The sequence below is a fragment of the Balearica regulorum genome, chromosome 19, assembly GCF_011004875.1.
Source record: "Balearica regulorum gibbericeps isolate bBalReg1 chromosome 19, bBalReg1.pri, whole genome shotgun sequence".
Taxonomy (NCBI): Eukaryota; Metazoa; Chordata; class Aves; order Gruiformes; family Gruidae; genus Balearica; species Balearica regulorum.
Window position 1 is genome coordinate 1,439,381 of NC_046202.1, and position 17,300 is coordinate 1,456,680.

The 17,300-nt window shown below is 36.4% G+C and overlaps 1 protein-coding gene across 5 annotated transcripts in view; it reads left to right on the forward strand.

The window, feature by feature from the left end:
- NF1 (neurofibromin 1) overlaps window positions 1-17,300 on the forward strand; it is a 208,931-nt gene that overhangs the window by 32,152 nt on the left and 159,479 nt on the right. For 4 of the 5 annotated variants that reach the window (XM_075771462.1, XM_075771461.1, XM_075771458.1 and 1 more), the window contains 17 exons: window positions 2,604-2,738; window positions 3,302-3,415; window positions 5,589-5,668; window positions 7,038-7,161; window positions 8,649-8,792; window positions 9,514-9,760; window positions 10,090-10,163; window positions 10,275-10,358; window positions 10,947-11,387; window positions 11,821-11,960; window positions 12,519-12,641; window positions 13,044-13,127; window positions 13,795-13,911; window positions 14,473-14,654; window positions 14,760-14,971; window positions 15,604-15,765; window positions 16,804-16,907. In XM_075771462.1, the coding sequence (XP_075627577.1) occupies window positions 2,604-2,738; window positions 3,302-3,415; window positions 5,589-5,668; window positions 7,038-7,161; window positions 8,649-8,792; window positions 9,514-9,760; window positions 10,090-10,163; window positions 10,275-10,358; window positions 10,947-11,387; window positions 11,821-11,960; window positions 12,519-12,641; window positions 13,044-13,127; window positions 13,795-13,911; window positions 14,473-14,654; window positions 14,760-14,971; window positions 15,604-15,765; window positions 16,804-16,907 (2,567 nt within the window). Of the gene's footprint in view, window positions 1-2,603; window positions 2,739-3,301; window positions 3,416-5,588; window positions 5,669-7,037; window positions 7,162-8,648; window positions 8,793-9,513; window positions 9,761-10,089; window positions 10,164-10,274; window positions 10,359-10,946; window positions 11,388-11,820; window positions 11,961-12,518; window positions 12,642-13,043; window positions 13,128-13,794; window positions 13,912-14,472; window positions 14,655-14,759; window positions 14,972-15,603; window positions 15,766-16,803; window positions 16,908-17,082; window positions 17,161-17,300 lie in introns of all 5 variants that reach the window. The other variant, XR_012838375.1, reaches the window with a different exon arrangement.

Consider the following 17,300-nt stretch of genomic DNA (forward strand, 5'->3'; position numbering starts at 1 on the left):
TGTCTTGCTTGCTTTCTGTTGAGCAAGTTGACTGTTTGGTCTTGGTGACAGCAACAAAGTAAAAACATTATGAAGTAAAGTCAATCTTCTTGGTTGTCTTGGAAAAAGTCTTGAGTAAATTCAACTTTGTAGTTCATCCAAATTTTTTTAGTAAGTTCATGTGTAGCTGCGTTGCCTTTCTTCTGAACTTTCCGTTTAGGACTTTTGATGTGTCAAGTGAACTTGGTTGATGTTTTAGAAGAAGGCCTAAAATGATACATTAAAATATTCCTACTGGCTTCTCAAATGAAAGCAAATGATCAAAATACCTTTTGTTGAAAGCTACAACATGTTTAACTTTTTACATGTATATATTGATCTGTTGAGAAAATAGCAGGGGTGTTGTAACGGCAACTCTGACATTGATTGGTGGTGCTTTGTCTTCTGCTTCTTATTTTCCGTTCGTTCTATATTGGCTGCTGTCGCTCACATGGTCAGATGCCAACCAGTCACTGTTTTGCATGGCAGTGGGCCTCTGTTGCTGTAAGTATGACCCATCGTAACTACCGCAGAAAAGCCTTCCCTTACTCTGACTTTTCTGTGCATAGTTACCACTGCAGTCACTTCATCTGGGGTACCAGCGGTAGCATGTTTTACCTAAGAGCGTAGGACTGGAGGAGACCTCTGCGGCACTCTGCTTGGCGAGCCCAAGGCGTTCCCTCTCACAGCCAGTCGAGCTGCTTCCTGGAAGGAAAGGCTTTTTGTTGGTTCTGTTCCTTTCTTTCTGCCCCCTACTTTTCCATCACGATGCTTTTCCAGAATCTCCTGCTCTGGTGATTAGAAGTGTTTTCTAATTTCCAGCCTAAACTTACTTATGTCTAACTTATCCCCGTTTATTCTTGTTCCAGTGTTGTCTGTTAGCTTCAAACTGGTGTTTATCCCCTTGATGTATTTGCAGAGAGCAGTCATGTCCCTGTCTTTGTTTATTGATAGCCTTTAGTTTTGATTGTGTGAAGTAAATAAATGGCTTCACAGAAACAAATCAGCTGTTTTTGCCATATGCCTCTTCTCAGAATTCCCGTAACTGTAGCAAACTGAGGTTTAGCGCAGAATTAGTTACCTCTACCTGTGTGGTATCAATTTCCTGATCAGATGCTTTTTTTATGCGGTAGACTTTATTTTGTGTATTTTCACACTAACTATTTAGCAAAATAGCATGACGTTCTAATTTCTTGTAGAATTTAATTGTACAATGTCATATCTCTTCTTCAGTTACCTTGAGGATAATTTCAAGCAACTTTTTTTATTCAAAACTTGTGAGTTTAGTGAAAATGAAAACCCAAGTTCATGTTATTGTTTGACATCTTTGCAAATAATAAACTAGACAAAATAGTTTAAAAAGCTGAGTTCTAAAGAGTGTTTTATTCTGTCTTGTGTTGAATATGCACAATGGCAGTTTTTTCGTCCAAGTTACTGTCTCGTAACTATTTTGGTAGCTGTAAGCGAAAAAGACTAATTTAATCCTTGCTGATGTAAGATTAAAATTAATGAAAATATAAATTCTCTAAACTTAGAGAGGGATGAAAATCTTTTGGTTTTAGAGATACTGGGGACCAGTTAACGCAATGTCACCTTTTTATATGTGTGTGTATATATATAAACACACGCGCATATATATATATATATATATATATATTATTTTTCGTAGGCTTTAGTATGCATCCAAATTATTTTTGCTGAGATGAAGAAACTGCAGTTGATTGCCATACAGCAGGGTGGATCACTTTGGAGGGTTGTGCACGCTGTAGGATCGAAGCATAAACTCAATTTTTGAAATCCTTCCAACTGGTAGCATCCATGTACACGTATTTCACGGCCAACACTGTGTGTGACTATTTAAGTGTATTGGTCATATTGCTACCTGGATTCTGTTGTGTGGACAGCAGTGGTAGAATGATATGGTTCACGCTGGAGCCAATCCAGAATACTTTATGTGAACTCTCAATACATATCCTAAAATGCCCTGTTTCCATGAGGAAGTTGACTGGTACAGAAGTAGTTTTCTGATTTTTTTCAGATGGAGCTAGGGGGTTTTGTATTTATTTTTAATTAAACAGTGCAGTGTGTACCTTGTGAAAACTGAAAGGTACATCTTTCAGAGGCAGTACAGCTGAAAATGTTATCGTCCAGACCGTGATTATGGCAGAACATAAAGAGCCTATTTTGCCTTTGGGAAAAAAATTCCCTACTCTTGTGTATTCAAGCTTACTTGGAAACACTTATTTTCATTTCTTTCTCAGACCAGAGAAAATCTCTCTAAATTCTTATTAGTCCCTTTATCCATTTTCTTTTGCCATAGTTTGTCTTATGCAAAAACTTTTCTGATGTCCACATGCAGCTAACTAAAACAATGAAGTAAACTTTAAAGATAAAGTGATAGCATATGCATATGTAAAAGGGGATTTGTAAGTAGAAGACTATGCGACTATACTTGAGTGAATTTAATATACTTTTAAACTTCCATGAATTATAGATTATAAAAACAATACAATTCATAAGATGTTTAATTATAACTGTATGTAGACTACCTTACTGACAATGACTGTGATTTTTCCTTCCATCAGAGTCTTACATTTAAGGAGAAAATGACAAGCCTTAAATTTAAAGAAAAACCTACTGATTTGGAAACCAGAAGCTACAAGTTCTTGCTGTTATCCTTGGTAAAACTGATCCATGCTGATCCAAAGCTTTTGCTGTGTGTAAGTGTATCATACTAGTCATTCGTAGTAACATTTACCTTTGAAGCTATTAGATGAATAAAAATTGAAAACATAAACCTGACATCTAGGATACTTCCCTACGCGTTCTTTTCTCTGGTTATAATGCTTCTGTTCTTTCAAAGGCAAAAGACAAAACCAAAAAAGAAACTCTAAGAAATTTTACAGAACCAGAGGAACACGATGAAAGAGAGCACAAAGCTCTGTAACTCTGAAGGGGACATGGCGGGGAGGGAGAGGGGAATAGAACAAGAAGAAAACTAGAAGGCGGCAGGGGAAATTAGTCATCATTGCAATGAGCAGAAAGACAGACGTGCTCTTAGATCTTCCATTTTCTTGGGTCTGTTTATTGTTTAATTTAAAATATTTCAATTATGTCAAAGATATGATATGCGAGGAGTATCATAGCTTGAAAAGAAATGAGGTACTCTTTTAATAAAGATTCAGAAATCCCCCTAGTGTAATTACAGGAATGCCAGTCTAGTAACATGGTTCGTCATTAGAAAGTTTTACAATTTAAACTTGGTTTCCTTTTTACTGTTTAGAATCCAAGGAAGCAAGGGCCTGAGACACAAGGTAGCACAGCTGAATTAATTACAGGCCTTGTACAACTTGTTCCGCAATCCAGCATGCCAGATATAGCACAAGAAGCCATGGAGGTAAGGGGTAAATGTTCTCTGTGCCAAGTGATTAGTACACAGACGAATCTAGGCTTTTGTAGAAGCTCTGAAGTATTGATTAGCTATGAAGTTCTGTGTCTTAGAGGTTGGCCTCTATTGATTTTTTTTCTACATGTCTCCTGCACTGAAAGCTTTACAGGAGAGGCCTGTAAGAAAATTTGAAACAGCAGTTCATACTGCCTCTTGTGACTACCCTGCACCTCTTCCAATGGTTTGTTCATCCCTGGTGTTGATCAAATGTGGGTTGACAGTTCTTCTGTTCCATCTTTGCGGAGAGCACCATTATGCTTGCCCTTTCTCTTCTGGTTTTTGAAGTGGCTGCGAGAAAACTGCCTGATGCGGTGGCTGGTCCTGTATCCCATTGTGAATCAGAGGTGGCTGTGTGTGGGAGGGATGGGTTGGATGCTTTAAGGCAACTGAAATCTTTTTCCTGACAGCTTTGACTGAAGAGGCTAACAAATCTCCAAAATTCCTTCTGATTTTTAGCCTTTCCAGGCAAAGTTGCTGATTCTGTGACTTTGCCAGTTCAGTTGTAACATTTGTATGTTTTTTGCTCTGGTGGGTCTCCAGAGCATCTCATACACAATGAAAGCAGGCGTCAGCTTCTCCTTGTGCCTAACGGAACAGAAAGATTTTTTTTTTTTTTTTAATCCCTGATGCATTATCCTTCCTTCTTTAAACTCCCTTTCTAAAAAGTGCCTTGTAGAGTGTGTGCTTCATTGACGTCTGTTTAGGTTTTTTCATTGGCCATGTTTAGGTTTTCACAGGTAGACTGAAAGAGGATTAACTATACCTGTATGCTAATAAAGCTTTATGTAAATAGTTGAATTTTAGTAGGTAAACTAAGGCTTTTTTGTTAAACCTTGCCTCAACAGGAATTGCCACAAATAGTGTCAATATACTACTACCTATCAATATATGAAATACATATTTCTTGATAGTTTAATGGTAGAATTCAAGAATATTTCTTGTATAAGAATAATCCTTTTCAGTGTGAGAGTCTCTGGGGAAGTTTATGTTGAGTGGTGCCATCCTTACGGTCATTTACAGGAACTTGGAGATTGAAAAGTTTTGGCCATTATGTAATTTAATTTCAGTATACTGTTCAATCTTGATTCTTTATTGATCTTAATCCCAAATCTACCTGACTGTTGGCTTAACTAGCTGACGGTCGACCTCTCATCTCTGTTTCTGACTAGTAAGTTACTAAAGTAGTTCTGGAATATTTGTTTGAAATAATGACTTAAGTATTGTTGGAGAACAATATGGTGGTTTGTTTGGGTTTTTTTAAATGCTATTTTTAATAGCAATCCCTTTGAAGCAAATGTTTTTTATTTGTTAGAAAAAATAGCTGAGACTTTGCTCATTTCTGTCTTTAACTTGTATTTTCACCAAAGTGAAAATTTATTTGCCTGCATATCAGACAACTCCAAGTAATACGTGACTTAAGAGGAGAGATTTTGTTGGCTGTAGTTGTTTGGTATAATTAAGGATAAGCAATTTCTGAACAACAATTTTCCGATTGTTTGTAGCCTTTGACCAGTTTAATTTTTATCAGATACATATTGTGAAAATTGTCTTCAGCTAATCTGTAAGTAGTTGATTTTTGAGAATTTTTGTTGTTAATCTGACTAAATCAAAAGCAGAGATTAAAGTTTTGCCCTTTAGTTCACCAGTGTGTTCTTAGATACAGTCAGAACCTATTCTTACCTAAGTTTTGCTTGTGCAGGAATGTTAAAAAAAGCAAAGTATTTGCCTGTCCTGACTTGGCAAAGACCTTGAAGTACAGAAATTATGCTGTCGCCCCTAGAAGTTTATATCTGTAGGATCAGTTGCATTAATTTTTTTGCAGCTGGACATGAAGTAAATACTAAAGCCAAAACCTGTGTTTTAAAAACATTGTCTCTGTGTGTCTAGTATGGATTTGTATGAAAATACAAGGTAAAACTAGATTTGGATTATAAATATGTAATAAAGACAAAAATGAAATACTTTTGACACGGACTAACAATGAACTCTTTCTTCTACATAAAGTGCTTTTTATATCTGTTGGTTTTAAAGCAATGTAATTACTGTGGGATTGCACCTATTTCTCTGCCCATGTACTTTGTACATTTCTGCATTTAAGTGAAACGACCTTGTTTTGAATTAGGCCTTGCTAGTTCTTCACCAGTTAGACAGCATTGACTTGTGGAATCCTGATGCACCTATAGAAACATTCTGGGAAATTAGGTATGTAAGTTAACTTTTGTAAATTGGAGAAATAGCTGGTTTGATTTGTCTTCTCTTTTGAAATAGCTGTGAATGTTTTGGGAAACCTATGCAACGTCAGCGTGAATCTGCAGTCAAAATTATTATGCGTGTTCATGAAAATATTTTGTCTTCCTTATACTATATGAATTTAACAAAAATACAAGAAACGTTTTGCTGGCTTTCTTAATGACCCTCTTCAGCCTGATGTTAAGGTGTAGAAATGATTATTAGTTTGAAAAGTTAGAGACTTTTCCACCTCATTCAAATGTTTACTACTGTTTAAGTTCGATTTTATCTTTTTGGGGCTGAGGGAGGGTAATGCTAAGCAATTCCAGAAGTGTGGATTTGCTAATCTTGACTCTGAAGCCCTCACCTAAAGAAGGGAGTAGTTCACCCTGACCTGTGATCTCCATTTCTCTTTCCTGTATATGAAGAAAAATTTTATTCACTAAAGTCCTTGCTTTTTATAACTTCACAGCAGCTGTTGCAGTTGGTTTCTTTGAGAATATTAAGGGAAATGAGGTTCCAAAAAAATCTGAATTGCAGAAAATGCTAGACTAAAAAATAGGAATCTGTAAACTCGGATTTCTAAGAGTTTCATGAGCTCAGCACTTTTAAAAAGAAATATTTGGTGATCTAATCTGAATTGGTACCTATGTTTGTTTTAGAAGAGAGGGAACAACAGTCTAGGAGGAACACTCTTACCAGCATCAACAAATTGGCCTGCGTGACTGCTCAGTGTGGCTCAAGGGGCTTGTTATGGGATAGGTTTGGGGCTGAGCCCTACCTACACGGGCAATAGCTGAAACTCATTGCTGTAATTTCAAATAGTAGAAATGAGTCTGTGGTCTTTTCGGGCTGGGGGAAAAACCCATTAAAATTGACACTAATTTGGACCCTTTGGCAGTTTTAACAGAGAGTGTGAGGCCTGAATGGATATGAAGAAGGAACATCCCTAGATGTGTTCCTTCCAGAACAGAGTTGAGACACGTTGTCAGAGCAGTGTAGGTAAACTTGTACTGCCACTGTCTGTGCTGTATCTGTTCTGTGGATAAATGGAGGACTTCTGAATCGACAGCCCTGGAGTCTGGACTGCTAACAAGTACCCAAATCACTTAACTTCCTTTAGGGAACTAAAAAGGCCAGCTGGGCGGTGGGAAGGGTCAGAGGGGAGCTTATCATTTAAAGTACACACCTGTATTGTATCTACTATACATTTTAAAAGATGATTCTAGTATATGTATAGGATATCCATGCTAATTGCCTATTTCTATGTAAAATGTAGTAATATCTTCAAGAATTTTGTTACTAGATTACAAAGCTAATGCTGAATTTCATTTTGCTGCAGTTCACAAATGCTTTTTTATATCTGCAAGAAACTAACTAGTCACCAGATGCTCAGCAGTACAGAAATCCTCAAGTGGCTGCGAGAGATTCTCATCTGTAGGAATAAATTTCTTCTAAAAAACAAAGTAAGTAAATGTTAACATTTATCTATTAGGATCATTAAAATGAATTGCTCTCTGTTTTGTCACTCCATTTACTAGGTTATTTCTATGATTGGAAGAGATTTAATAGCTACATTTACACTTTTCTGTTTTCTGATTACCTCTCTGCTGAGAGATGGTGCTTTGAGGCACCCTTGATTAGAACTGTTAACCAATGTGTTAGGTTTAGGGGTTTTTTTTTTTCACTTTAGCACACAGGTTGTTTTACTTGTCTGGAAAATGTGTGCTTCACAGAATCCTGGTGCCTGATACCTATTTGCCTAATACAAAAGCAAATAATCCACAAGGTGAGGAAAAAGGGAAAGTTAGTAATGATAAAATACACTTCTTCATGGATGAAATAAAGATTGCTTCTTGGATCTCGTGTTCATGCAAGTTCTAGAATTCTGACTTGCTTCTTTCCGATAATCTCAAGAGACTTTTTCCAAGCCAAACACACATTTGTAATACCATACTTGCTAGAATAAAAACAAGACTTGCTATATTACTGTTTGAATCAAAGATCTACTAGAAAAAAGAAAGGGTTTCTGTTTTTTCTATCTGACCTGAAAGTAGCTGTGCTAACATGAGAATGATACTGTCTAATGTGTAGTATATAGCATGCTTAAAAAGTGCTTTCTTAGCAAGAGGATTTTTACCTTTAAATGACTTTTTTCTTCTCTGTTCAACTTTGGTAGCTCTGTTACTGATGGACAATACTCTTTGTCTGTGTTGATGCTGAGTAGTAGGCTTTTTCCTTTGGTATCTCCAGTGTAATATATTTTTGTAAAATATAATCTCACGTATTGCAGCAGAAGACCTTAGGCATTCTGGCTTTTTGTGAATTCAGGAAGACTTTTACATTTGGCCTCTAAGTGGAAATCAGCTGTCCTTCAGATAGAAAGTATGCTTAATATTATTGTTCTCCTTCCAGTTAAAGAGTAGTTAGCTGTTTTTTAAAAACCTGTTTCCTCTTAGTGCTTAGCGGATGTTCATTAATGTCAGGATCAGAAAAAAGATAATAGTCGTTATTAGAGCTCTGCTTCACAATCTCAGTTCCTGCTTTTCTGATGAAATATAAAATGTATAGAATAAAATGTACAGTACTTCTGAGCTTGGCTTCTTTAGACTTAATTACATCTAAATTATGATCATATTAGTATGTATTCTGTGGAGTAAACCCAAGAAGCCTATAGGGCTTTCAGAAGCTTCCAAGGAAGGGAGGAAAAAGCATCATTTTGTGCTTACCTCACGGTGATGCTTTTTGAAGATGACTATCCAGATAATTTCTTAAGGGGAAATATCATTCTAAGGTACCATTAATGTGGGTAGTTTTATAAAGCCCTGAGAGCACCTGTGTGGAAAGTACTGTGTAAATGTTGAAGAGTGGTTTGTTTTTTTTAACCTTCCTGAAATGTACTTTTTACCCTTTTAAAAAACAAATTGATTGATTTTCTTCTCTCTTTTCACAGCAATCAGATAGGAGTTCCTGCCACCTTCTCTTCCTTTATGATGTCCCTGGAGGTGGAACTAGTCAAATTTCTCTTGACCCTGAAGAGATGATACGCTGTGCTCCTGGAGTTACCCTCAGGAAAGGGAAAGGGAATTCTTCCATGGTAAGTAATATATAATAATAATACTTTTTAACACTTGAGTAGAAAAACTTGTGTGCAAGTAGAAATTAAATTACTTTTAGAGTAATTTTTAAAAATAAAATTAATTATTTCTGAGGAATAAGGCATCTGTATCCTACATATTGTATGTATCTAGTATGCTGGTTAATAATGATGTTTCAGACTTTAAAAAGTCACACCTTTTTCAAGGTAAAATGTTGGTGAATATTTTTTTCCTAGGATTGCACATTGCATCCCTACACATGAGTCTGTTGTTAATAAATCTGAAATCTCACTTTTTAAAGTATCGCATGCAATTTGAAGGTACCATGAAGGACGATAAAATCAAGCATTTTAGTGAGGTATACCCTTTGACAGGCAAGTTTCTCAAGCCTAGTTTTATTACTAGTTCTAGCTGCAGGAAAAAATGGAGGAGGATATTTAGAACATCTTTTGTGAGCCAAAATTTTCATTTTGTTTTAAAATGTACACTTCTCCAGTATCAGTAAGATTTTCCTAAGTACATGGTTATCCTTATGAAAGGAACAGGTTCTTAACCACTGTGTTTGCGCACAGCGTATAAGAGCTCTGATCTTGTTTAGGATTGCTTATTCCTAATAGAATAAAAGCAGTTTTAAAGAACAAATTGGCTAAAGCTTAATTTTAATAAAATTGCCATATTCATAAGCAATATTACCAAATTTGGAATTCTCTGTTTTCCAAGGAAAGCACAGCAGGATGCAGTGGAACACCAATTTGTCGCCAAGCCCAAACAAAATTGGAAGTGGCCTTATACATGTTTTTGTGGAGCCCGGATATTGAGGCGGTCCTTGTTGCAATGTCCTGCTTCCGTCACCTCTGTGAGGAAGCAGACATCAGATGTGGAGTAGATGAAGTCTCAGTGCATAATTTTTTGCCAAACTACAATACTTTCATGGAGTTTGCATCTGTTAGCAATATGATGTCAACAGGTAAGAATCACGAATCTGTAAAATACCTTTCTACCTGTATAATATGACTATTATTTGTGTTTGAGTTCTTTAAACAGGTTGAGATTCTTGATTTGATTGCTACTCCTGCTTTCACTGAAATACCTTAATCATTGCGATTGCTAGAAAGAGTAGAGAATTTGGGTGACTGAGCTGATGAGGATTTTAAAGTGTAACAAGAAGAATCCGTTTCTAAACACTTTAAGGGGATGTGTTCCTCTGTTAATTTAATAATTACTTTCAAAGTTCTCATATTTGATGTAGGTGGGTTTTCAAAAAACTTGGTTAAATGTTCTTGTGCCCCTTTGTAGGGAGAGCAGCTCTTCAGAAAAGAGTGATGGCATTATTAAGACGCATTGAACATCCAACTGCAGGCAATACAGAGGTAAACTTGTTTCTGAACTTTAGTACTCTTCGCATGCATATTTTTTTGAAAACAGAAAATACTGTTGGTACAAGTAGTTTTGAAGTTAAATCTTGCTATATCTTATTTTAGGCCTGGGAAGATACACATGCAAAATGGGAACAAGCTACAAAACTAATCCTTAACTATCCAAAGACCAAAATGGAAGATGGGCAGGTGACTATGAATTTTTCCATAGGTTCAACCCTTAGAAATTTAAAATAACTATTAAAGCTTGCTTATTTTAAGGAATTGAATTTTAACCTAGAAAATGGATTTTGTAGGCTGACTTAACTCCATGAAAATATTCCAGAAAAATAATGGTAATCAGTTGTCCTCTATACTTACTGAGAGACCAAGAAGTAATTTGACTTAAATTGCTGTAAGGGAGATGGAGGCTGAGCTTAAAAATTAAAAAGAAATTGAAAAAAAGAATAGTGAAAACTCTGGAATAATACTAGAGAAATTATGAAATCCCTTTCACTGGAAGTTTTTAAACAAGCTGCTGACTGTCATGATTTAAATATACTTTATCCTGGTGCAGAGCAGGTAATTGATGGGGCAACCCTCATCAGTCCTTTTTAACCTTGCTTTTTTCAGCTTCTCTAAAAACAGTGCCTCTATAGATTATCACAATGAACTATGAAAGGTGAATCTTAGAAAATTCTTGAGACTGGAATTGTAAATGGCAGGATGCATTACAGAATACAATTCTGATGTCTCTCCATTAGTTACGTTTACTCATCTTCAGCCGTTCTTTTTCAGGTTGCTGAAAGTCTTCATAAGACAATTGTTAAGAGACGCATGTCACACGTTAGCGGGGGAGGATCCATAGACCTGTCTGACACAGATTCCCTTCAGGAGTGGATCAACATGACGGGGTTCTTATGTGCCCTTGGAGGAGTGTGCCTGCAGCATCGTAGCAATGCAGGATTAGCAACCTACAGCCCACCTATGGGCCCTGTCAATGAGCGTAAGGGCTCCATGATATCTATGGTGTCCACTGAGGGAAACGCAGAGACTCCTGTTAGCAAATTCATCGATCGATTATTGACTCTGATGGTCTGTAACCACGAGAAAGTGGGACTTCAGATACGGACTAATATTAAAGATCTGGTGGGTTTGGAGTTGAGTCCAGCACTTTATCCAATGCTGTTTAACAAACTGAAGAATACCATCAGCAAATTTTTTGATTCTCAAGGACAGGTAAAGTGTTGATATAGTCCTTCATATTTGTGTCTTAATAAAAAGCATCAATCTTGTCTTTCACTTACGTAATTGAAATTGATACCTGTTTGTGTTTTGTACAAAAAACTTGCAAGCATTGTGATTGTATTTGACAGCATGTATTAATAATTATTTTATTTGTGATTCCAGGCTTTATTTTACATCAAGTAATTGAAAACATTCTTGAATTCTTAGTCAACTTGAGTACAGAATCTATGAGACTGTTCTCAGAATCGTTACGGCTGGTAGTGTCGACATATTTAATCTTGACATATATTGGAATTCTTTTGGCTAGGCGATAACTACAAAAATGCTTGTCCGTTAGAATTTGGAAATGCTGCAGTGTATTTGATAAATACCCTTTTTTGGTTTTGTGAGTAAAGAATTAAGATTGGCAATTTTCTTCCTGTAGGTTTTGTTAACTGAGACCAACACACAATTTGTAGAGCAAACCATTGCTATAATGAAGAATTTGCTTGACAATCATACAGAAGGGAGCTCAGAACATCTTGGACAAGCTAGTATTGAGACGATGATGCTAAATCTGGTTAGGTAAGAAACCCTGTTGACATTCCTATACAAAGTAATATGTTTAGGAAGTGAGGTCAACCCTTCTAGTTTGTGTCTTGTCTGCTTGCGTCCATGGAGAAGCAGCAGCCAATTTTCTTACCTTCCTCTGACAACTTCAGTGATTGTGCATGTCATTTATACTGTAGCATAAGTACACTGATGGAGGGAGACTTTTTTTAGGAACTAAGCATTTCGTAGCTTGACCCTATTCTTGTGAGCATTCCTGGTTTCTTTTCTGTACAATGGTGTCAGTGGTTAAAAACCAGCTGAAGGGCAGATTTCAGTTTTATACTAATAGAAAACAGCTTTGGCCAGAAGTAATTTGGTACTGGTCTTCAGCTGATACAAGGGCTGACTTACTTGGAAAAAAACAAACCAGAAGAAGGTAGCCCAAACACTTGCTAGCCCATTACACAAGTCTGCTGGGTCAGCCAGCGGGTGAGTTCCAGCCTGGAGCTGAAAAGATTTGTCTGCTGTGCGGGCCTGGCAGTGTGAAGTAGCATGAAGTATTTAATCAGTCTTTTTGCTTTTTTTTTCCAGGTATGTGCGTGTGCTTGGAAATTTGGTACATGCAATTCAAATAAAAACTAAGCTATGTCAATTAGTAGAAGTAATGATGGAGAGGAGAGATGACCTTTCATTTTGCCAAGAAATGAAATTTAGGTAACTGTTGCATTGTATAACTTCTAGGACAGTGTAATGTTGACAGATATAATTTTATTTGGTTACATACTTAAAAAAATAAACCCCAGACTGTCTCACACCAGTATTCCTAGTATAGCAATAGTACTCCTGTCTTTGTCCTCAGAATAATTTAGAGCCTGGAGCTGCATTCAAATTTTATTTTAATTGTGGGGATACTAAACACATGTGAAAAATTTGTGTGTGGTACAGACTGGGGTATTACTTGGTATAATAATAAAATTAGCTCAGTTCATCTTCAGTGTATGGTGGTTGAAATCATTTTTACATTGATTTTGTAATAATTAAGAATGATGGCAACAGTAAGTGTGTCTGAGGGAACCAAAAAGCCGAAAGCTGAAGCAATATATCTATATGTAACAGGAACAAAATGGTGGAGTACTTGACAGACTGGGTTATGGGAACATCTAATCAAGCAACAGATGAGGATGTGAAATGCTTGACAAGGTAAGAAAGAATACTTCTGAACTGTTGCTAAAGTTGCTAACAGCGCTCCAGATGAGCTGGCTCGTGTGGACTTCCTTTAGTGGTAGTAGTTTTAAGGAAAAGACAAAAACTGAGACTTAAGTTTTGGTGAGCAACAATAAAATTATATTTAATGCATAGTCTTTAACTAACATGGCTCTTGAGGTGTCATTGTGGGGTTTGTTTTTGTTTTTTTAATCTACTGAGTTTAAGTCCTTTTAATACCTTTTCTGATGTAGCATGAGGATTGAATGTTTTATTTGAATCATCTCATAGAATCATAGAATACCAGGTTGGAAGGGACTTCATTTGCTAGAGCTATATCTTCGTATGGTGCATTCTGAAGAATAAAATCCTCAAACATTAAAGCGTTGAATTTATACTTAACTGGTTTTTTTAGTGACAAATTTGGTTTGCAGTTGTTTTTAGTAGATATATTGCTTGAACCTATACCAGAAAATGTAATAGCTATTTTCCTGATGGACAGAACTTTATTAGAATAACTTTTTTTTTGAAAAAAAGATTCTTTTTACCTGCAGTTAGCTATATAAGGGAAAGGGAAAGGTACCAGATGGGAAAATTATCAAGGGGAAGGAGAGACTAATTCTGCTGAACTAATTCACAGCTGCTTAAAATTTTAATTTTTCAGAGATTTGGACCAAGCGAGTATGGAAGCTGTGGTCTCTCTTCTTGCTGGACTTCCGCTACAGCCGGAAGAAGGAGATGGTGTTGAGTTGATGGAAGCGAAATCTCAGTTATTTCTTAAGTAAATAGTGACTTTTAACTAATTTTCTATACAACCACTCTAGATGCACCGTATGACTTTTATTACAAACTGTGATTTTTCTTCTAGCAGAAGTAATTTTATTATCTAAATAGCAATTACCTCTTGTATATCCCATTTCATAAATCTCTGCCTCCTAGGTTTATGGAAATGTTTTCATTTAGAAAATAATTACAAAACTTGGCTTTGTTTCTGCTTAATGCAGATGTATGCTTAATTCATGCGAGGAATTACCTTGCTTTGGTATGGTATTTTTATCCATAAAACTCAAAATCTCTTTCAAGATATCTGTTTGTAAAGGCACACCTGTGAAATCTACTTGCTTGGTTTGAGAAACTTTGCATACAAGTTTTAGGACAGTGCCTTCTGGTTGTTACAACACATTTGAAAGTTTGGACAATACTACAGGAAAGATTACTCGGGGCAGACAATGAGATTTTTTTGGGAGGCTTATTGTCTGTTTGCTCATATATGCAAATCTTTTCAGATGGTTATCCTTGCAAAATCTGTTTTACTTATCCAAGCCTTTTTCTTTCTCTTTAGATATTTCACACTCTTTATGAACCTTCTAAATGACTGTAGTGAAGTGGAAGATGAAAGTGCACAAACAGGTGGCAGGAAACGTGGGATGTCTCGGAGACTAGCTTCCCTACGGCACTGCACTGTTCTGGCTATGTCAAACTTACTCAATGCAAATGTGGACAGTGGTCTTATGCACTCAATAGGTAAAGTAGTTAGAGATAACTGTGCATAAATGAATACATAATGAAGACATTGGTATTTAATTTATTTTTACATCTTCCTTAGTAGTTCTGGGTTTTTTTAATCAGGCTTGGGCTATCATAAAGACCTCCAAACAAGAGCTACGTTTATGGAAGTCCTCACCAAAATTCTGCAGCAGGGAACAGAATTTGATACGTTAGCAGAAACAGTGCTAGCAGATCGGTTTGAGAGATTGGTGGAGTTGGTTACAATGATGGGTGATCAGGGGGAGCTTCCTATTGCTATGGCTTTAGCCAATGTGGTGCCTTGTTCTCAGTGGGTAAGTTGATTCATGCATTTTTATTTCCTACATATTTGAAAATATTAAGACTTGAAATAAAAATCAGAGCAAATGTTAAGGGTGTAACAACAGTCTGCTAAAGGGAGATTAGACCTACTGTTCACAATAGGTAGCCTTTCCTAGTATATTCTTGAAAAATGTCCTGAATCTAATTGTCAGAGATCTTAAGTTATAGTAAATTTGTAATTAACGTCTAGGGATAATTTTATATACAGTTATTGTAATAAATGTGTCTGTTTAGGCTGGTTCCTTATTACAAATTGGTGTGCTGTAGTGCAGATGAACAGAACTGTATTTGCTCCCCTAGATTTTAGCAAGATGAATTGGGCTTTGTTATACAGCAGACTAACTGATTATCTATCTGAACTAACCATCATGAATGTGTATGACTGGATAGAACGGGGCAGTTTTTTAGACAAGCAATAGCATAGGAAGGATGTAAAGAGAGGTTGTGTATGCTTAATTTGATATTTACGTGCACGACTCCATAGCAAATTTAAAGCTTTAGTACAAACTGCTTGGTGGTTTTTTTTGTAATTCTTTTTTTGTGTGTGTGTGTGCTTGCTTTGGCTCACTGCTAGTCAGGTTAACATTTCATTGCTTCTTTTAAGGATGAGTTAGCTCGTGTCCTGGTCACACTCTTTGATTCCCGACACTTGCTCTACCAGCTACTCTGGAATATGTTTTCAAAGGAAGTTGAACTAGCAGATTCCATGCAGACGCTCTTCCGAGGAAACAGCTTAGCCAGTAAAATAATGACTTTCTGTTTTAAGGTATATTATCTAATCTTTCTCTCTGCTACAGATCACTTCAATAAGAAGAAAAGTTTAGTAATATAAAAGTACGAAACTACCAGTCTATAGTGTTAAGCGCTTGAGTAACCAGATTAGATGAAAGTAGTAGAGAGTTGTCTTTGGGTCTCAGTTTAAGTTAGTCTTAGCTCTCACATCTGTTAAGTTTAGGGAGTTTTGCTTTTAATGTTTTAACAGTTGATGAACTAATTCTTGTAGATCTCTTATGCTCAGGCCCAACTAAAAAATACAAATCCTCCTGGAACTAACCTTTTGCCAAGACTTCATGACTTGACCAGTTAGGCTTGAGCTTGCAGTTAGTCCCCTTGGAAGTTTCCATGGCAATACATGTTTCATCTTGCCTAGTCTCTATATTCTGTGTTTTAAAGAAGAAAACTGGTGACAGTAACAAAAACGTTTGTAAGATTTGTAGATTTCAACAAAGAATACTAGTTATTTAGAAAATAACTTATTTGATACAAACAGCTAAATATTTGTAAAAGTTTTAGTTATCTTAAAGTCCTTTCCTAAATAATCTTCATCCATAGTAGGGAGCTTCAAGCTTCTGACTAGTTTAGTTATGTGAGTGATTCTGGGGTTAGTACCAGCTTGAAGACTGTTCCTGATGATCTTTTTGTGATGGGCAATTTAAAGATGGGGAGACAAACTTTGTGGTCTCATTTCTGCTTCCGTTTCAGTGTAAAAAATTGTGTAGAACTATACAAACAGAGATGGGGTGTTGAGACACTGTGCTCTAAGAGAGAATCCCATCTGGTTATTGTGCTTATTGAAGTGACCTATAGTTTTCTCTAAATTGGAAATTAATAAAAATACTTGTAGAAATTATCACAGATATGTTTCAGAAGTGAGACTGTAATAGAAACACCAATTTTACAGAAATCTGGGCTATGCCAAAACAAATCAGATGTTTTCAGACTCTTAACACTTAGAGAATTTTGGAGTGTTCCTGTGAATTGCCATGTTAATTTGGCCACCTATTCTGATTTTCTTTCTACACAGGTATATGGTGCTACATATTTGCAGAAGCTTTTGGAACCTTTATTAAGGACTGTGATCACGTCCTCTGAATGGCAGCATGTTAGCTTTGAGGTGGATCCAACAAGGTTTGAGATTCAAGGCGGGGGAGCAAATGTCTTTATTTGTAGATGTGATTCCCAGTCATTGTAAATATAATGGGATTCCTTTTTCCTTATTGCAAATATTTTTCTCATACTTTCATACTTTTCCACTCCTCACTTTACCAGACACATTAATTGTATCTGCAATCCTTATACGCAGGGAGAATTGTACAGAGCTGTCCAACACAGCGAGATGAGTTTTGCTGCATGTCCTCTAAGCCCTGAGAGAGTAAGGAAGGTAGAGAGCTCTTGCAGGACCTCTTCTACTTGCTACTTTATACTTTTATGTAGGCCACTAATGTGGGGATTTCCCTTAGTACCAGAAAGCATCTGCTTTAGGTCATTGAATTAATTACAGAAGCGAGATGGAATGCGTGC